Source organism: Diabrotica virgifera, chromosome 8 (genome assembly GCF_917563875.1).
Source record: "Diabrotica virgifera virgifera chromosome 8, PGI_DIABVI_V3a".
NCBI lineage: Eukaryota > Metazoa > Arthropoda > Insecta > Coleoptera > Chrysomelidae > Diabrotica > Diabrotica virgifera.
Genome location: NC_065450.1, coordinates 49,344,436 through 49,366,823, shown reverse-complemented (window position 1 = coordinate 49,366,823; position 22,388 = coordinate 49,344,436). Strand labels below are relative to the sequence as shown.

The window sequence follows — 22,388 nt, the reverse complement described above, 5'->3', positions numbered from 1 at the left end:
GTCCATTTTTTTATTCGCATTAAATTCAATTCTAAACACATTACACCCATTGCAGCATCTAAAACGTTTTACGTTTACGTGATTTTTTAGAAAAATGACTGTATTGTGCAAATGATGAAAATTTCATATCCTGAATTGGACATTTCTGGTGTTGCTAAACTTGGAGCTAACAGAGCTACGGGACAAGGCCGAAAGTCCCGACATAACTGTATTTTGTGTAAAAACTTTGTGTTGGTCACTCTGTGAAAAATTTCATGTGTTTATCTTGCAACGATAATAATTTTTTTTAAGAAGAAATGGGTACTTTGTTTGTAAAATTATGTTTCATATTATAATAAACAAGTCCTAATTATCTTTCAAATCAATTTTCCCGACGTTCACATATAAAAAAAATGGATATACAGATGGGGTGCAAATGTACCCCGCACCGTTGTTTACGTAAGAATCTAAGTACCGCTGTACGAGTGTTAAAAGAACACTTGACATATTTATTTGACACTTACTCAGAGGTCATAATAAATTTGTACAATGTAAAAATAAAATATTTTATAATACATTCTTTCTTATATAGCAGACGACGCCTTCGCTCTGAAATTCATTGTAATTGTCTAGATTTTGAGAATAGGTACTTTCATAAAATAATCTTGTGTTTTGACGCCGACAGTAATAAATATACTTTTGAAACTTGTTATGATGTCACCAAAGCTGATATAATACGACACCCACTTAATTGTTTTTCCTTATCAGTTTAAAGACTAAAGACTATCGTAGGTATATAAACTTTTTGCAGAGTGTGCAATTATATCAATGGGTCAAACAAAATGCCATTCTAGACGAATGTTCTTTAATACAGTCAAGTTTATGCCATTTATTGGATTTTTTGTGTTTTAACCATGTTTTAGCACATGTAAGGTTATTAAATGCAAATGTTTATTAAGAAACAGACTGACTCCCGTGGGACATCGTAGATAGCTCAGTTAGTGAGAGTATAGGCAGGGATAGTTTAGATCGTGGGTTCAAACCCCACCCGATGTGAGTTGTTTATACATTTATTAATTTGGTTGGTTTTTTAACTAAAGGAACAGAATCATGAAAATTGGAACGAAGGGGTTTTAAAGAGTGATCTATTTAATGAAAATATTTTCATCTATTTCCTACTTCCGGTTATACGGGAAGTTGCTTATAACTTCATTTTTTTGAATGGGACACCCTGTATATTTTTATCTATATTTTTAAATTCTCCTCGATGTCTCCGTTGTTAAATGTTTTGTAATGTGATATAAGGTAATTTAAAAGAGAATTAAATTTTTTTCTTAATTTCGCAGCAATATTCACACCCTGTAGAATTGTAGTAGTTTGACATCCAAAACTATATTTATGTTCAGATGATGATTTTTAATATAATCTACTATTGTTAAGAATTGTTAGTAGAGATGCATCAAGTCAAACTAGTTTGATTTTACTCAACAAACTTGACTTGAAAATCAAATTTTTTGTATAAAAAAGTTTGACTTGACTTGATTTCGATATCTGTAGGTTTGACTTGAATTCAAACATCTTCAAACAGTTTGAAAAGTTTGAATATTACGCAACGTGTTTATTTTCAATTTTAAATGAGACCGCCTACGCCTTTATTTGTTCAGTGGTGGATCAACGGGGTGAGGGGGAGGGGGGAGGGGTAGGGGGTAATTCACCCCCTCTCCCAACAAGTTAAAAAAAAATTTTTTGACAAATTTCAATAAACATAGAAATGTATTGGCTGATACGATATTTAAACCGCAGGCAGACAAATAAAACCCAATAAACGCGCCAGTTAGGATAATTATTATTAAGAAAGCTTAACCAGAGAACAACGACCACGTTGTGGTCGTTGTTCTCTGGCTTAACACTAGAAAGTCGGAGGGGCCAATTTGGCCCCTGTTGCGAATTGAAGTTATTGTAGCTTTTTTATTTGAGGCAATAATAATTTCATATTTTATGACTTTTAATATTTTGGTACAAAGCCTTATTTAACACAAAAAAATATTGTTTATTAAATTTATTAATTGGTTTTTCCAACAAATCTACCATAGAAGTCTGAAGGGGCCAAATTGGCCCTGTGTAAGTTATTATCGTTTTCTAGGAAATTCGACGAGTCTTTCTTTAAAATTCCTGTCGGATAGGTAAAATTATTATATTTATGTATGTTTGTTTATTGTAAATGGTAAATCTACGCAATAAAGATACAATTCATGGTGAACACGTTGTTTTGCGGATAATGGAATATCAACTGGGAAAATACAAAAATGTTACGACAGATAACTACATCACTTCGCTGAAATTGACAAGGCATTGCAACAGAAATCAACAAGTCTTGTGGGTACTTTGAATCGCAACACAAAGCAAGATTTTCTAAGCGTAAAGTGTGAAAATAGAGAATTTTACCTATGTTACCCTCATATTCCAGAGCGACGAAAAATAACACTTACTGAATACCAAGGAAAGAGTGACAAAAATGTGATTTTGTTGAGTTCGTTACACCAATCAGTGGATGTTGCTGTCTATGGAAAAAAACTTCCTGAAATAGTGAATTTTTATGGGGGTTATTTGAAACAAACCAAATATGGGATTGGTAAAGACAACCAAATGGCTCGTATTTATACTACAAAAGCTGCTTCAAGACGATGGCCTTTTGACGTGTTTTATAATACTTTTGACTTAGGAGCAATAAATGGCATGCATTATTTATTAAGAAGTAGCTGAAAGTAGACTCGGTCTTCGTCGAAAGTTTATTTGTCGGCTGTGTCGGGAAGAATTCTGGGCCTTGCCTCCCGAAATCTGGTACTATACCCAGCAACACCGATTCTACCGACAACCAGTACCTACTGTTACTATCCAAAAACGAAAAAAAAGTCAGTTCAAAATCTTTTATAAAGGAAATCATACTTCCAATCAGTGCCAGGGCTATAACAAGGCAATGCGTGGCAAATGCCAAAAACTGCAAACTGTATGGTGCTCCAAAAGTTTTTGATAGGCAACGAATGTGTTAAACAATAAAACTAAAAAATAAAATCAGATTATATCGTCTAAAGTTAATATAATTTCTTTAAACTGAGTTTTTATTAATTTAAGAATTTAGGACCAAAATGATCCCCTCTGACTTTCTAGGTAGGTATGCTAATCCAGACTTGCTAGTGTTAATGCATATTTATACATTAATTTTTTTTTAATATACACCCAACATTTGTAGCCTGTATCCGAAAAAAATTTAAATTGTAGATATAAAACCATATAGACTTGAATCACGCGTACCAAAAAAAGTTGATTAATAGCAAGCTGAAAATTTGTTAATAGCTTAACGGTGTCTAGTCAGACAAACTTCGATGTATGGGAATACTGGAACAGAAGAAGTTTTAATTGTGGAAAAGGTTAAAAATTTGAAACGTCAGAATACGTAAACGTTCCATGTATTTTGTCGGACAGAACTTCCAATTAATTTATTACCATTTCATTAAACTCTCATGTAAAAATCAGACTGGTGTTTATCACCAACTGGGCATTTTAATGAGTGGAACACGAAGAACATGTCAAATGACAGGAATCATGTTGGTTAGTAATAGCAGTCTGATTTTTGCATGAGAGTTTAATGAAAGGGTAACAAATCAATTGGATGTTCTGACCGACAAAATACATGGGACGTATTCGTAATCTGACGTTCCAAATTTTTAAACTGTTCCACAATTAAAACTTCCCCTGTTCCAGTGTTCCCGTACATCAAAGTTTGTCCGACTAGACACCGTTAAGCTATTATCAAATTTTCAGCTTACTATTAATCAACTCTTTTTTGGTACGCGGGATCCAGGTCTAATAACCCTATGGTTAGTTTTGAATTTTAAAGAAATACCAACGAATATACAGCAATACTAACTTTTGTATTGTGGTACATATTTTCGAGTGAACTAGCAGCTTGGTACCACATGTTTTTTGGAACTGGTCCTAAGATAAATAAATGTCTTTTTTAATAAAAGAAAGTCATAAAAATTCCAAATCATTTTATTTTAAGCTGTCCATTGAAAAACCAAATAGTCTTATTTTATTGTAACGCTTAAGAGCATAGGCGTAACATGTCGCTTATCAAAATGTTCAATGTGTTTTAAATGTATTATTTTTTTTTCAAATCCTGAGAAAGCTAATAAGAATTAAAAAAAAATTAAACGCAAAGAGACTTTCGGCCCTCGGTAATAACGCAATCTTTCATTTTGCGTTTAAATTTTTCAAAAATACTTAATAGTTTTCTCAGGATTCGAAAAAAATAAATATCTACATTTAAAAGTTTTAAATAAAACACATTGAAAATTTTGACTTTTATGTGGCACTCATTGTATTATTAACTTTCTTATCTTAATTGGCAACTAACATGTGTATCTCGACAAAAAAGTATATCTACTAAATAAATTATTTTTCAAACTCTTTCAAACTAGTTTGACAAACAGTTTGAATTTTCAAACCTGTACGATTGACCAGTTTGACTTGACTTGCAATATTTGTCAGAAGGATTGACTTGAGTTTGACTTGAAATTAAGTCAAACTCAAGTCAAGTTCAAACATTCAAGTCAAACTTGTGCAACGCTAATTGTTAGTATACCCCATTCCACGAATATACGACTCTCTTGGATTATTGTGACAACGGATATTTTACTGTGCAAAATATGAAGGACGAAAGAAAATTGCAAATTATATCGTTGTTTATTGCAGTAATTATTAGAGCAAAATACTTTCGTACTTCTTATGTTGCATACTAAAATATTCGTCGTCGCGATAATCCAAAACAGTCGTATATTCGTGGAATACACCATATAGCTAAATTTTTAATTTTAGAATACAGGGTTGGTCGAAACTCGGAATGAGTATTTTCTGAGTTTGCTTAAATGGAGCACCCTGTATTTTAGTATTGTAATGATATAATATGGTACTTTTTTATTTCTTAAGCATTTCCTATACCTAACTGCTTTAGTTTGTGAGTTATTGGTGATTCAAGCCAAATATTATTTGCAACAAAAAATATATGAAATTCTATTAGGTTGGCCGTGAACATAAAATGTTCGCAAATAATTCAATAACAAATAATTTTTCGGAAATATATACATATTAATCTAGAGTCTAGAGTCTAGAAGTCTAGACTGATCCTAAAAATTACCAATAATTGTTGAGCTATCAAAATACCTACGTAGTTAAGATTGTTAGTGCGATTAACAATTAAGCACAAATTAAGGCAGTTAGATATAGGGCATGTTTAAGAAATAAAAAAGTACCATAAAATATCATTTCATTACAATACTAAAATACAGGGTGTTCCATTTAAGAAAACTCAGAAAATATTCATTCCGAGTTTCGACCAACCCTGAATACCAAATTCAACATTTAGCTACACTAATAATTTTTAGCAATAGTAGACTATATTAAAAATCATTTGAACATAAATAAAGTTTTTGATGTCAAATAACCAATTCTACAGGGTGTGAAAACTGCTACGAAATTAATAAGAAAACAGTAAAATCCTGTATAAAAGGTATATTTAAATTACCTTTAAATATACCTTTTATACAGGATTTTACTGTTTTTTTGTATTACATGGTATACAGCCAACTACAGGAAAACTTTTTCCTTGTGAATTTTTAATAAGAAAACGTAATTGTCTTTTAAACTACCCTATATAATATTACAAAACCTCATATTTCCGAAAGAGACATGGAAGAGAATTCAGAAATGTAAAAATATACAGGGTGTCCCATTAAAAAAAACGAAGTTATAAGCAACTTCCGGTATAACTGGAAGTAGGAAATAGATAAAATATTTTCATTAAATAGATCACTCTTCAAAACACTCCATTCCAATTTTCATGATTCTGTTGTCTTTAGTTCTGGAGATATTTTTAATAGGAAAGTTTATCTGCCTCATCCTGTATGTTAAGTCAAGCTGAAAATGTACCTATACTGTTACGTTGTTCTGAGATCTAAAGTAACGTTTAATAAATAGTAATATGCTAGTGGGCAACTGCGAGACTTGCAAGACTCTTGCTGCAAGACCAAGACCGGGAGTGCAATACCAAGACCAAGACCAGGTGTATTGGTGCAAGACCAAGACTTTTTAAGTCTCCTCTTGGTCTTGCATTTGGGCAACACTAATGTGAAGTGTGACATCTTTTCAACAAAGCTGTGGAGACCTGTTTGGAAGATGTTTCCATGGTTTTATCTTGCCCTTGACGTAAACATTTATTTGGTTTTATTTTTATTTATCCTCAATCCTACATCTCGAGTCGCTTTCTCACAATCTTCGAAATTCTTCTTTTTTCTCCTTACTATTGTCGCATGTAATGACGAAAATTCCATTAAACATTTTTAAAAAATTTCTTAATAGAGATCACAACCCTGTCATTTTCGACATTGTTCAATAATCACATCGTATCTCGCTAATGTAGAGAGATATGGTTGGGCAATCATTATTGTAATGAAAAAAGAAGTGATGGCATCTTAACCACTTTTTCCCTCTCATTCCGTTTGTGGCATACTCTGCGTGAGACTCTGCAAAACATGCCAATTTGGGACACCTTGTACATACCATGAAAAGTAGCCGTAGGTTGATCCGCCATTATGTACGAACATCCATAAGATTTGAGAAATGTGTGACTTTATAAGGATATTTTGTTGTTTCGCCTGGCAGGTCCACGTTTTCCTAATAAATATTCTTGTGGAGGAAATCTGCATCCACTTGACCATATTTTCGTCATATTTTGTCGGACAGCTGTCCAATTTGCAATATTGTATAATGTATGTCATATTTGCTTGCTGCTTACCTTCTTTCCATGTTAGCCATCTTTGTGTTACTTCTCACCAAAGTATTTTTTGTCTTTCCGGTTAAATTTATATTTCCCATATGGTTCATAATTTTTCTAGCTTTCCCTACATACTAGGGTGGTCCGATAAGTACTTAGCCTCTCCGTCATATGGCGCCATTGTCCCAAGACAAATGTACAATCGTGTAATACATTCTTGTAGACGGCCTATGGAAAAATATCATCCAAATCCGACTTGTAGTTTTGTTTTGATCGCGTGTATAAGCGGGCGTGTTTGGGGATTTTAGAAAAATGACAAAAGAGCAATATCAGTCGTTGATTCGACTCTTCTTTTTAGATGGGAAATCCCGCAGCTAAATCAAAAAGTCCTTGAATTCTGTAAACGGTAACTCTTCTCCTTCCATGCAAACCACCAAAAATTGGTTTAACGAGTTTCAACGTGGTGTTTCGTCGGTTTTTGATAAGTCACTCCCAGTTGCCCCGAAAACGGCTACCACTGAGGATGACGTGAAAGAAGTCCACGATCTCGTATTAGTATACCGCGAACTGAAGCTTCTTGAGATAGCTGAGACAGTAGGCATCTCAAAATATGTCGTTGGTCATATCCTGCATAAAATTTTGGGCATAAAAAAGATGTCGGCGCGATGGCTGCCGCATTTTCCAACTCCGAACAATAAACGCAACCATGAGACCACTTCGGAGCAATGTCTTATGCTGTTTAAGCGTAATCCAAATGAGTTTCTATGTTGTTTTGTAACCGTCGACTAAACACGGTTCCACTGGTATACACCAGAAACCAAGGAACAGTCGATACAGTGGACGTCACCCCGTGAACGTGCTCCGAGGAGGGCGAACACTGTCCAATCGGCTGGAAAGGAGATGGCCACCATTTTCTGAGATTCACAATGTGTGATCTACATCCACTTCCTGGAAAAGGGCAAAATGATCTCAGGGCTTTACTATGCCGCATAATGGTCCCGATACCATGCTGAATTTCAGAAAAAAACAGTCCCAATTGTGGAAGAAAAAACTCTTCCACCAAGACAACGTCCGGCTCATACCTCCGCCATCGCCATGGATAAATTGGTCGAATTGGGCTACAAACTGCTGTTCCATCCAACATATTATCCAGATTTGGGCCTGTACGACTTCTTTTTGTTTCCAAATTTAAAAAAGTCACTCGCCGGGCAGAAATTTAAATCGAATAAGAGTTCATCACCGCCACGGCAGCCTACTTTGCAGACCTCGAGAAAAGCTATTCTTCAGACGGGTTAAAGAAGGTGGAGCATCGCTGGTTCAAGTGTATCGAGCTAAAAGGAGACTACGTTCAGAAATCAATCGCCACTTTTCCAAAATTTCCGTTTTTCTTTTGTAGGCTAAGGACTTATCGGACCGCCCACGTATACACTTACCTGGCACAAAATTCCGCCACCCAAAATTTTTGATTAAGTTTGACAATTTATAACTTTATTATTTGTACTCATCATAACTTTATTATTTTGCATCAATTTGTAGGTACATGTTTTCATGTCGTTTGTTATTATTCCGGTAACAAAAACTTTTTGCTTAGAAGGCGTTATACCGGGGTGAATGGAAGCGTTGTATTTTCTCCTAACTTTAAAAAATTCTGTGGAAAAATTGGAGGGCTGATTTTGTTACATACTCCTTTTGTATTATCCTGGAGGTATCCCTAAGATTTTGTTTTTCGAATTATCCGAATATCTCTTTTTTTTTTTAAAGCTGTAAATAAAAACACTGCTTTGAAGGTTTACTTAATTAAAAATATCAATCGCACTAAAATTAGCAACACAAAACAAAACTAACAATAAAACAAAACAATTTAATAGCGGATATGTCCACCTCTCGCATCAACGACTGCTCGCAATCTGTTTGGCATCGAATAAAGATGTGTTATTCTTGCCTGGGGAATAACCTGATATTCCTTTACCAGGGCCATAACTGTACCAAATTTTTCTGGAGGCCTAGGATGACGGCGAAGAGCTATTTTTAATTCATCCCATAAATTCTCAATATAATTGAGATCTGGGCTGCATGCGGGCCATTCTAATCTTATCAATCCAACCTCTATTTAAGGTACTAGTACACTTTAGAAGACCAAAAATAATAATTTTTTTCAAGAATTTTTTCTCAGGACCTTTATTAAAAATGAACTTTTTACATATTGATATCTAACTCTTAGAGAGTACACAAAATATATCTTTTTTATTTATTTACGTACACTAATATTGTAGAGGGCGCAAAAGTCGAGGCCTCGAAAAATGATGGCGGACAGTTAATCTGATTGACTGATTGAGTCAATCAGTGTTTTTATTTACAAAAAATTGTACAGCTCTTACAAGAAAAGAGATATTCGGATAATTCAAAAAGCAACATCTTAGAAATATCTCCTAGATAATACAAAAGGAGTATGTAACAAAATCAGCGCTCCAATTTTTCCACAGAATTTTTTAAAGTTAGGAGAAAATGCCACGCTTCCATTCACCCTCGTATAATGCCATCTAAGCAAAAATTTTTGTTATCGAAATAATAACAAACGACACCAAAACATGACCTATACACTGATGCAAGAATCTTGAAAATCGGAATACAAATAATAAGGTTATAAATCAAAAATTTTGGGTGGCTGAATTTTGTGCCGGTGAGTGTATATTAAAAAATATTGTTAATAGTCCATGTTTAGTTTCTGTTATGAAGATTACGCCATCGGCATGGACAAGGTTGTCTAAGCTTCTCTTATCTAGATTAGAAGAAAAATAATTCAACCAAAATAGTATTTCAACAGTTTGAAGAAATTAATTATACAAATTATACAACAAATTAATTTGTTAGACACGTTGTGGTAATAAATGCTCATTAGGAAATTATATTTTTCTGCATAACATACCAATATTTAGAAAAAATATTTTATAACATTTATTTCATAGTATTTGATTATGCGATTAAATCCATATTTCTTTTGCTGAAGGAAATACCACATCCCCGTGTATTGTTTGCCAATAGTTATTTGGAATAGATATTTCCCACATTGTGGATTTTTTGGAATTATCAAATTAAAGGTTTGGATATGACCCGGATTTTTATAATTGTTTTGCACTTGTTTATAAAGCAGTTTTTATGATCTCAATTGCAAAGCATAAAGACCATAGGCGGCACATTAGAAATTAAATATAATAAAGCTTTTTTATAGATGTTCAGTATTTGTTAATAATTTACAGATTTTTATTTATCTATGTTCACGATAAACAATGATATAGATAGAATGATAGATATTAAATTTTATCAATTTTATACGAGGTATGTCAAAAATATGAATTTCGTTGAAGAGTAAAATACCTTTATATTCCAGAATATCAAAAATTGTTATTATGAAAAGTTGTTTGGAATTAAAAACTATGTTTTAATATAAAATTACATCCTTCTAATTGAGAAAAAATGTTTTCAATTTTTTCTCAAATTACGGATACCCATCATTTTATTACAATTATGGTACTATTTTATTGTCAATTTTACGAAAAAAGGTTATTCATAAAATGCTCTGATTGGTCTAAAATCTAAGATACAGATACAACCATCCTATATCAAACTTTTTCAATTTTATACGAGGTGTGTAAAAAATATGAATTTTGCTTAACAGTTAAGTGCCTTTATAGTTCACAATATTTCAATTAGAAGGATGTAATTGAACTTTGAAACATAGTTTTTAATTCCAAACAACATTTCTTAATAACAATTTTCGATATTGTGAAATATGAAGGTACTTTACGAAATTAATATTTTTTGGCATAACCTTGTATAAAATTAATAATAAATGATATCTGATGGTTGCGTCTTAGATTCTATACGATGTAGAGCATTTTCTAAAGAAAAAACCATGAAATCCTTTATAAAAGGTATATTTGTTAAAATCCCTATACAGGACTACATCATAAAACAAACAGAACTAGTTTTCAATCGGTTGACCAATCATCATCAGTGTTTCTTGATTTTTATAAAGAATAACTTTTTGAAGTTATACTTCTTTAGGCGCGATTGGGAGTGAATTTTTATTATTCTGGGCGCATGCGCACACAGACATATGGAGTTTGTTGCTAAATGTTTTAAGTTATGTATGTATTAGTTCAGAAAAGGTGTGGAAAGAATATATTAGTGTTTTTAGTAAATATATTCCTTATAATTTTTGTATCTTTGGATTTGTCTACCTCGGGAATAAGATAATAAGTAATATTTAAAGTATTTTTATACTTCACTTGGTCTATTTGACAGTATGTCTGCGAAATCTTGTAGTCCGCACCCGCACAAACAAAAGGAGTATAGCTCAGTGGTAGAGCGCTCGACTGGAGATCAAGAGGTCTCCGGTTCGAATCCGGGTGTTTTCTATTTTTTTATTTTTGGTATTGTTTTAATAAAAATTTTTGGAAAGTACAAAGTAAAAATTAGTTTAATCTTTAAATAAAATATGTTTAAATAAACTGTTCGAAAGTATATTTATTTCGTTGAAATCATATAATAGAAGTATAACTTCTTACGTGCGTACAAAGTACACACACATTCTTTTTTATTTTTCGTAAAACTGACTAAAAAAGTTATCAAGAGGTTCCAAGTTACGCAGACATCTAAAAAATTTTTGTTGAACATTTATTATTGTTGAAGCTTATTATTAAATGTATTTTAGGTAAGTTTTACAGAAAAAACTTTGAATCACTTTGTATAAACATTTTTTTAGCTGGTAATTTTCGGTCTTTGTATTACATTTTTTTATCTTTCTTAATTTTCTCGAAAATAAATTGTTTATTTCATCTCTAAAGTAAACAAAATTAAGTGCATTTTAAAGATTACATCCTAAGCTTTAAAAAAACACCTATAAAATTGTAATAAATCTGTTCAAACTTGAGTAATGCCGTCTTAAATTGGTAGTAATTCTGTAAAACTACGAAGTTTTCAAAAATTACATTTTTTGAGACGTTGTATCATTTGAATTAAATGTTTGAGATTTTTTTTTAATGAAACATCGTTTAGTAAGATTAGTTACACATTTTTAAATCATTTTTAAACAAAATTCATGTAAGTCTCACTTTCTGCCCACACGGTACTTATGTCCATACAATTTATTTCTTTCTATTATATCCATAAAATAGCTTAAATTGTTCTTCTTTCATGTCCAATTTGTAAAATTTCATTAATTTGATCTATTAGTTAAAGAATTATATTAAAATAACTCAACCGTGCATTTCGCCGAACGCTAGTTTACAGTGCGCCAATGTTTGTGAGAAGGGTGACTTTAGCGTTATAAATAAAAAATTATAGAAGCTATTGGAACCGTGCAAGTTCGGAAAAGCGACACCTGGTTTCATAGCTCGGCAACTTTTTTCGCACTTTTAATTATATTGGCCAATCATATAGGTCCTGGTTGCTGAATAATTGTCAAGGCCATTGCCCAAAAAAATTATAAGAAGAAAAAGTAAGACTGAGATTATGTTATTAAAAGGTAAACAATTGTATGTACCATATAAAATTATTTATTAAAATGCAGTACTGCAAGCAAAATACAATTAATAAATTTATTTTTATATAATAATTGCATATCATATCAATATTGTGGAGTAACATATAATTTTTCTTCTTCAATGACAGTAGGTATGAAATATACGTCAATTTGACAATTTCAACTGGCAATATGAATTATTTAAGAAAGTTGCAACATTTTTCCGCTATTCGCGCACGATCGTTTCTCGTATCCCCTCCAAGTACTTGCACACCGCGAATAGATTTAATTTTAGAAAAATCTTTAGGTAAGGTTTTTTTGTAAAGTTTTCTAAATTTTTCAATGGTCAAGTCAGTTTTTTCTAAGATTTATATTTTCGGAGTTATTCAAAAAACAATTAATTTCGCAGTTCATTTGTATAATAAATAAAAAAATATAAAAAAAAATTTTTTTAAGAAACGCTTTTCTTTAGTTACGAGTGACTAAAATTAAAAATATAAAAAATCAACTAAAAAGCAAAAAATAAAAAAAAAAGAATGTGTGTGTACTTTGTACGCACGTAAGAAGATATTCTTCTATTATATAATAGGTAATTTAAACGAAGTAAATATACTTAAAGGTTATTTGTACTTATTTTATTTAAAAATCAAACTAACTTTCTTATCTACCACTTTCAAAAAAGAAGAATATCTTCAAAAATTATATAATAATATACTTACAATCATAAAATCTATAAAAAAAATAAAAAAATAATAACTTGCTTGGGGCTTGAACCCACTTCAGGTCTACCGCGCCGTACGAAAGTTGACGGTATTTCAAACTGCACCACATTCGCGTATACGTCATGTGGGAATATACACAAACTAAACGTTTACACCATAAATTTATATGAATTTAATAAAATTATTAGTTTGATTTTTGTCGAAATAAAATACAACAAAATATAGAGTAAGAAAACGATATATGAGATGAAGATTTGTAGAAAGTTTGTTCGTAATCAGATTATGTAAATTAAAGCATTGCCTACTAATAGGTAACTACATTATTTTGTTTACATTTTCCAAATAGATAGGTATTGAAACTATTAGGTTTTTAGTCACTCGTAACTAAAGAAAAGCGTTTCTTAAAAAAATTTTTTTTCATATTTTTTTATTTTTTACTTTTTAGTCTTACACTTTTCAAACAGTAAAATATATCGTCATGTTTCTTAAAATATGTATAAAACATATGATGTACTAACATGAAAAGTAGTCGGAATCGGCAAAAAATTTGAAACTTTATTGTTTATTAATGAAGCATAACGTAAACAATTAACGTAAAAAGTGAAATTATGTATTGTTCATATCATTAGCTATACAATACGTAAAAGTTTTAAGTTTTTACGTTGTAGCAAACAAGAGAATTTAAGCGTTTTCCAATAAAATCGTTTTTTTTTATTTAAACAATTAATAAACATGAAAAAATTTTTTTATTTACTATTCGTGTATTGTTCCCGCGAATGCATATGTCTGCAAATTTTCATTCATTTGCATTGAAGAAAAGGCAGTCAAATTAACGTCTAAAGATTTGACGCAAACTATCTATTGAATTTAATAAAAGCGTTTAAAAATGAAGCACCCACTTCTGGAGTAGAACTTTTTGATATGTTTATTATACATTTCTTAATTTAATCACAAAAAGTTCTAATATCTTGTTTGATTTTTTCCGAAGTAAAAATCTATAGTGACTCCTCTATTAGTCATTTACGAAACCTTCATTCACAATATTATCTCTTTTCGGTATATGTAATTATATTATCACGTAATTTTAAGACTACGAAATGTACTGGTTTACTATTCACTTTATATTATTTTAATGAAAATAGTTTAGATATTTGATACATAAATTGTATTATCTTGCATACCGTCATTTATTTCCTGTTAAGTATTTCGCGATTATCTATGAATAATTAAATCATAGGATATCATTCGATCAGTGGCGGATCTAGACATTTGCCTTGGGGGACGTCAATAAAACACCAACTAAAAGACATAAAAAGATAAGCCCAAACTACATATAACTACATAAAAGACATAATAATAATTTATATGCATACAGTGCCTTTTCCCCCTTTTTTCTTACTAGCGGGTTTATTGAGTTGAATTTATCTGTCTATGGTTTAAGTTTCATGTCAGCTAATATTTTATAATTTTATGTTTCAACAATTGTTTCCTTTAATTTTGGACCTTTGGGGGAGAAATTTCCTATATTCTCCTTCCCCTTAGATTCGCCACTGTGTTCAATACTAAAATTTCTAACAAACATAATAATGGTAGGGGAGCCCAATGGATTTTTGCAATTACTCGAGCGCGTCAGTTTATCACATGGTAGAAACCTTGTACCATGTAAATGTACCTCTACCATATAATATTGGCTCTTAATACAGGGGAGTTCGTTAAGGGGAGTCCTAAAAAGATATATCTTTAAAAAAACTTGAAATCGTCAGATTAAGATAAAGAAAGTTAAGTACATGCAAAACAGTGTATATACAGTAGGAAAAATGAAAGAATACCCATGAACGAACATATAAAACACGCTGTATTTTCCTGTCACCGTGTCACACAAAAAATTGGCCAGCGCAAGTACATGTAATAATTATTGTTACATGTACTTGCACTGGACAATTTTCTTTGTGACACGGTGACAGGAAACTACAGCGTGTTTTATATATTCGTTCATGGGTATTCTTTCATTTTTCCGACTGTATGTATGTTAAAAATCTGACGATTTGAGCGGGGCGTAAGGAAATGGGCGAGTCACAAAGTTTCACAAAAAATAGCGACTACTTCACGAAATGAATGTCAGATCAAAAAACTAAAAAATACGTGTTCAATATTTTTCCAAATTCTATCGAATGGCAGTAAACACGACCCCCAAGGAGGTAGGTTGGGGGATACTTTAAAAACTTAAATAAACTGCGCGTCATAGAAAACGGGCACCCTAAAAAATGGGTCATTTTTGATGTCGCGTATCTCCTAAACCTGTTGTCCGATTTAAGTGATTTTTTGAATATGTTATAGCCCTATTCTTTGTCAATATCACTGTATTAATATTTTTGCAAAACAGGTAAATTTTCATTATATACCGGGTGTACGAATCAAACTGTGTTTTTTCTCAAAGTTCGCAACACCCTGTGGCATATTCTAGCATTTATAAAATACTGAAATTAAAACCCAACTATAGCCTCAGGTTTTCTTAACATTCTGTTTTTTGATTCATTCATTTATGATGGATAATACAAAAGTTATGTACTTTAACAACTAGGCATGCTCTTTATCAGTACAGGGTGTTTCTAAAGAAGTACGACAAACTTTAAGGGGTAATTCTTCATGAAAACATAATGACCGGTTGCTTTATAAACATATGTCCCCAAATGCTTCGTTTCCGACATACAGGATGTTGAATTTTTTCTTAAAAACTGACGATTTATTTATTGCCCTAAAACCGGTTGAGATATGCAAATGAAATTTGGTGGGTTTTAAGACGTAATTTTTTAACATTTTTTGATATACAATTAAGAATTTTTTATTCACCATTGGCGTACATACGAATAATATGATCGGTCATATTACCCGTATGCGCTTCAATAGTGAATATAAAATTCTTAGTTGAATGTCAAAAAATGCGCATTAACCATCTCTTAAAACCTACCAAATTTCATTTGCATATCTCAACCGGTTTTAAAGCAATAAATAAATCATCAGTTTGTAAGAAAAAATTTAACATCCCGTATCTCGGAAACGAAGCTTTTGCGGATGTATGATTATAAAGCAAACTGTCATTATTTTTAATGCAGAATTACCCCTTAAAGTTTGTCGAACTTATTTAGTCCCTAAAACACTTTAGACTTATAACACTCTGTACTGATGAAGAACATGGCTAGTTGTTAAAGTACATAACTTTTGTATTATCCAACATAAGCGAATGAATCAAAAAACAGAATGTTAAGAAAGCCTGAGACTATAGTTGAATTTTAATTTCAGTATTTTATAAATGCTAGAATAATCCACAGGGTGTTGCGAACTTTGAGAAAAAAACACAGTTTGATTCGTACACCCGGTATACAATGAAAATTTACCTGTTTTGCAGAAATATTATTACAAAGATATTGACAAAGAATAGGGCTATAACATATTCAAAAAATCATTTAAATCGGACAACAGGTTTAGGAGATACGCGACATCAAAAATGACCCATTTTTTAGGGTGTCCGTTTTCTATGACGCGCAGTTTAGTAGCCCCCAATTTTTATTGCAGATTTGGATTCTTTACGTAAAAATAAGCAACTTTTATTCGAGACGTTTTTTCGAATTGTGGATAGATGGCGCTATAATCGGAAAAAACGATTGTTGGAAATCGAAAATTAAATTAAAAAATGGAAAGTCACTCACTTTATGAAAAACTTAACTTTTTTTGTTGTTAGGTCCTACTCTTCCCACCCCATAACGCTCGAGTAATTGCAAATTTAGCATACTTTCCTCCCCTACTATAATATACGTGATAAATCGTTAAAGGAAATAAGCTTTTCTAAGGACTGAATTATTCAAAACCTATAAAAATGCAGTCTTTTGAAAATACATAACTAAACATTTTTGAACAAATCTTCTTTTGGACCTATAACTTTTTTCTGGCCATTTTACAACAAAATGACATCAGAGCAATCCATATTATAGAGGGTCTTTCAAGGAATAAATTTCATTAATTTGTTTAATTTCATAAATTTTTTTGGGTTTTACAGCGTTCTTAAGTTGACCGGATTCTTGAATACTTGTAATGAAGAATTGATAAAAACTATATAGGCCAGGAACTGAAGCTTTTCACCTCGCAATTTTTACAGAATGGATATATTTGCTTGAAAATTTGAGAATAAGTAGTCAAGGATCACACAAGGATCAACAAGTAGTCAATAAGGATCAAAATCTATATGATTACGAAAGGAGCTCTTACCATGGGGTTGCCACCCCAAACATTTTTTATTATATTTTGACCGCAAAAGTTGATAAAAACATTCATTTTAAGCAAAAAATGTTCTATACATTTTTTGTATACATTGAGTGATACAAAATGTTTTATATCGAAAAAAAATCAATGTTTTACTCATTTACGATTCACTCAATTTTTGCCGTAGAGAAAATTTTTTCAAACCAAGTTCTTGGGAATTAAATAACCTACAATTTTATATTGAAACATTTTTTCGTATCTCTGATGCTAATCTTTCTATTCTGAAGAAAATGGTATTTTTTTACCAAACTACAAAAATTCGTTATTCGCTTTTAACTCCAGTTTTTTAAAAACTGATCATTCTAAGCCAGTCAAACTTCTCGAATATATTAATAATACATAAATAAATAAGAATGAATAAGGTTAATCACTAAAAACACCGCTAACTTACATTATTATGCTTCCAATTGGATTTCTCCTCTTTTTTTTTCAAAAAATATTGATTTTTTAACCGTAACTTTTTTATTTTTTATCTTAGAAAGTTTGGTAAAAAATAATTTTGTAGGTTTTTACAAGAGCTATAAGCTTATTAATATTAAATCTTTTTAAAATCCTCAGTTGCAAAAAGAGGTGACTTTGAAATGGTTGGTAAAGGTGGTTTTTGCATGTTATTACAAGTTTTAATTGTCAATAGCTCACTCAATTTTTGTCATAGAAAACCTTTTTGCAAACCAGGTTCTTGGGAATTAAATAAGCTACAATTTCATATTGAAACATTTTTTCGTATCTCTGATGCTAATCTTGCTATTCTGAAGAAAATACCATTTTTTCCAAACTACAAAAATTCGTTATTCGCGTTTAACTCCATTTTTTTTAAACTAATCATTCTAAGTCGGTCAAACTTCTAGAAACTATTAATAATACATAAATAAAAAAAGACCAAATAAGGTCAATGACTAATTTTAATTAGGGTGGTGATTAAGGGGTTGCCTGCGATCACTTTTTCGCTGAAAAAAATAGGGACTGACATTCTTTTCATTATAAGTCACTTAATTTTTGAGCTATAGACTTTTTTTATTTCTGAAGATAGATATTTTTAAGTATGTACTTTAAATTAGGTTGAACAAGTTGTCCTCGAAAAATGCATAGTTTTCCCGTCTTTTGACTTTGAAACTACAATATTTAGTATTTGACGAAGAAGAGCCAACATATAATAAAGTATAGCTTTATTATATTATATTTAAAAAACGGTTTTGTTTATTTTTTCAAAAGGTACATTTTTGTTAAGTAAAGTTGTTTTGATAAAACAAAACTTTTGGAGTTATTAGCAGAAAACTTGTTAAAAACATTGATTTTTTCGATATAAAACTAACACGTTCGATAGCGAATGAATCTAAAACTATAAATTTTATCAAAAAAATGTATAGAACGTTTTTTGGTTAGAATCAACCTTTTTAATAACTTTTGCGATTAAAATATAATAAATTTCCACCCCCATGGTAAAAGCGCCTTTCGAGATTTTGATCCTTGGACTATCCACTACTTATTCTCAAATTCTCAAGCACATCGATTCATTCTGTAAAAATTGCGAGATTTTGTCCTATTTTAAACTTCATTACTTGGACTAATACTTAGTTTTCTATTATACAGTGATGAGTGCGTTAATAACCGGCAAAATAACGGGAAAGACGGAAAATATTAGACGTTGTGAAATAAAAAGAGATGAAGAGATGAAACTAGTAGAGGTGTAAAATTATCCATGGAAACCTATAAATTTACATTATTTTCATAGTTTCACACCTTTAGGCGTATCCGACTCAAACTGCCACAGGAGAATTTATAAAATTCTCCTGTCACAGTGGCAGTTTCCAAACTCCTCCGATACGTCGAAAGGTTGGAAACTATCAAAATAATGTAGATTTATAGGTTTTTATTGAAAATTTCCCACTTCTACAAGTTTCATCTATTTTTATTTCACAACGTATTATGTTTTCCATCTTTTGCGTTATTTTTCCGGTTATTAGAGCGCTCATCAATGTATATTTGTTTTTTCATATAATTTATCTTTTTCTAACATTCCCATGTTATTATTAATTTATGATCGACCTTTCTCCCACCCCAAAACTTGAATATCAATAGTTTTTATAAAAATTTCTAATCAGTGTACATTTAAGAGGACACGCGCCAACTCGTAACTTTTAATGACAAAAATTTTAAAATCAAAATGTACACCGGTCAATTCGTAACTTTTCTATTACCTGACCTGCCAACTCGAAATTTTCTTCAGGTGAATTCGAAACCATTGATTAAATCTAATATCTTAAATCTAAACCGAATGTTTCTTGGTTTGCTTAAAAACATTATATTTGTATTATATGTATATACACCGTTCTTAGGCGTCAACGCCCTTCGGTAGGGATCTATGGGGGAGTATCACCGAGCCGCAAGCCCTTATCCCTTGCCGTACTGCTCCCTCATAGGTCGATCAGATGCCCGCATATTCAGGTCTAAGCGCCAGATTCATATTTAGAATTTTATACTGACGCGTTAGCCTTTTTGTTTTCCGATGGCCTGGGCTGGGCTTGAACTCTCGTACCTCACGGCGGAGTGAAGTGCGGGTCAGCCGCTAGTCGCACTGAGATATCCGATCATACATATGTACCTATAAAAAATAGCAAAAGTTAAAATATCTTAATAAAATAATTGAAACAATATTATAGTGTTTCATTAACACGTGTTATAAATATTATTTCCATCAAGTATAGCTCTACACGAGCTTGGTTTTTATCAAGTAATTGTAAATTCAATATTTAGATGTTTAGCAATGATAAATTATTTAAATCATATAGTTATGAATTCACCGGTAGTTGATTGGTTACCGAAAAATTACCTGAGGGCCAGAGTTGCCAATTGGCCTGTAATTAGGATGGGGGATTAAAATAGTTACGAATTTACCGGGACCCATTTAAGAGAATCCTAAGCAGGTAGAAAAGTTGTTATAATTTGTCCTAGGGGGTTCAGCTGTTTCGTCCCTCTACTTTTTTTTCACATGTACTTATGCTACATATTGCGCCACGTGCACACGTATTGAATTGTGACTGTATTGTACTGTACTAAAATCACAATAAAGATGCACTAGAAATAAACAAACCAAGACACGTTGAATGTTACGAGGAGCACTGCCGAATCATGATTTACAATGTATAAACTTGGTAAGTCATGATTAGGGATTTACAATATGTATACATTGTGAATGATGATTTGAGAGTGCTCCTCGTAACATTCAACGTATCTTGGTTTGTTTTGTGTATCTTTGGTATTTTAGTATAACTAAATTTGTAATGTAGCTAATAACTACGTTTGGTTCAGATTTTATATTCAAAAGTTGATTTTTTTTTTATAAAAAAAATTACTTATAAATCAGCGTTTTGTAACTTATGCTTGCTATTCTTGATTAATTTTTTTTTGTTCTAGAAAATTCGGTCCCAAAGCTATAAAGACAATATGTGTTCAGAAGCTACCAAACCACAAAATAAAATTTTAAACAGGTATAGAGATGTAAACCCATACGATCATAGCAGAATAGTGTTAACCAGAGGGTCGACAGATTATATTAATGCTAACCTTGTTAAGGTTGAAAGAGCAAATAGGCACTATATACTTACACAAGGGCCTTTAAGTAATACATATAGTCATTTTTGGTTAATGATTTGGGAACAAGATACGAAAGCTGTAAGTAAATTATTTTTTTAATAGTACACATAGTTTTTATAACATTTTCTTCTGTACTTTTTTTGCTTGGATTTTTGAAAGACTAGAACCCTATTTTATTCAACCCTAAACTTTGAACGCGTATCAATCGTTAAATGATTGAATATAGTCCAGAGAAATAAGATTTTTCTCGTGACACATCCCCCTCCAGGCCGAAACCAAATTTTTTGAGTAGTATGGACATCTATATTAATAACCTATATGTTTTCTGCAGCCTATTTTGATGATGTACATAGTTATGAACAAATGACGATCAAAAACGGTAAATTTTCGCTTTTTTCGTCGATTATCAAAAAGTTAAGCATTTTAAACAAATTTGAGAGTAAGAGACTTATAAATCGTATAAAGAACTTCAATATGGCGTTCGCTGAATATGTCTATCCTTATTGGTTGCTTAGAAAATTGCAAAATAAATCATAAATTTTGAGATTTTATAAATATTCATAACTTATGTAAAAATTAACTTAGAACCTTCTTATTACACGGAATGCTGAGACTTCTTGTGCTTAATTATATTTTAAATTTCAAAGCAAGTGGTCAAACAGTTTAAAAGTTATTTAATTTGTTTATCCCAAATTGTTACAGTACGATTTCTGACAGTTTATGGAAGAAGCACATTTATACTATTGACTTAATTTAAAAAAAAATGACAAAAAGTAATTTTAAACAGTGTAAAATTATTTTGCAAAAACACGTCGATTTTTTGCTTACTTATAAACAATTAGAATAACTTTTTAACCGTTACCCGTAGAAATAGTATTTTTTCATATTTGAAAAGACTGTTTTATACACATTTAGAAAGAAAAACAATTGTCCTAGGACAATTAGGGACGAAGTTAGCCCCCCCTTTTTTTGATTCACATGTTTTTGCAATATAATTTTGCAGTATTTAGAATTAATTTTTGTCATTTTTTTTTAATTAAATTAATAGTATAAATCTTCTTTCATAAACTATCCAAAGTATTAATGTAACTTCATCATTTTCTGACTTATAGCGTTGCAAAAAAAATTAACTAGGGATAAACAAATTAAATACCTTTTAAACTATTTGACCAATTGCTTTGAAATTTAGGGTATGATTTAAGCACCAGAAGTCTCAGCATTCCGTGTAATAAGAACGTTCTATGTTAATTTTTACATAAGTTATGAATATTTATAAAAACTCAAAATTTAGGATTTATTTTGCAATTTTTTAAGCAACCAATAAGGATAGACATATTCAGCGAACGCCATATTGAAGTTTTTTATACGATTTATGAGTTTCTCACTCTCAAATTTGTTTAAAATACTTAACTTTTTGGTT

General features: G+C 31.2%; 1 protein-coding gene across 2 annotated transcripts in view; it reads left to right on the top strand.

Annotated features, from left to right (window-relative positions):
- The window catches only part of LOC114338379 (tyrosine-protein phosphatase non-receptor type 61F), a 111,119-nt gene that overhangs the window by 18,106 nt on the left and 70,625 nt on the right, over window positions 1-22,388 (top strand). For both annotated transcript variants that reach the window (XM_028288968.2, XM_028288967.2), the window contains exon 2: window positions 20,789-21,046. In XM_028288968.2, the coding sequence (XP_028144769.1) occupies window positions 20,789-21,046 (258 nt within the window). The remainder of the gene's footprint in view (window positions 1-20,788; window positions 21,047-22,388) is intronic.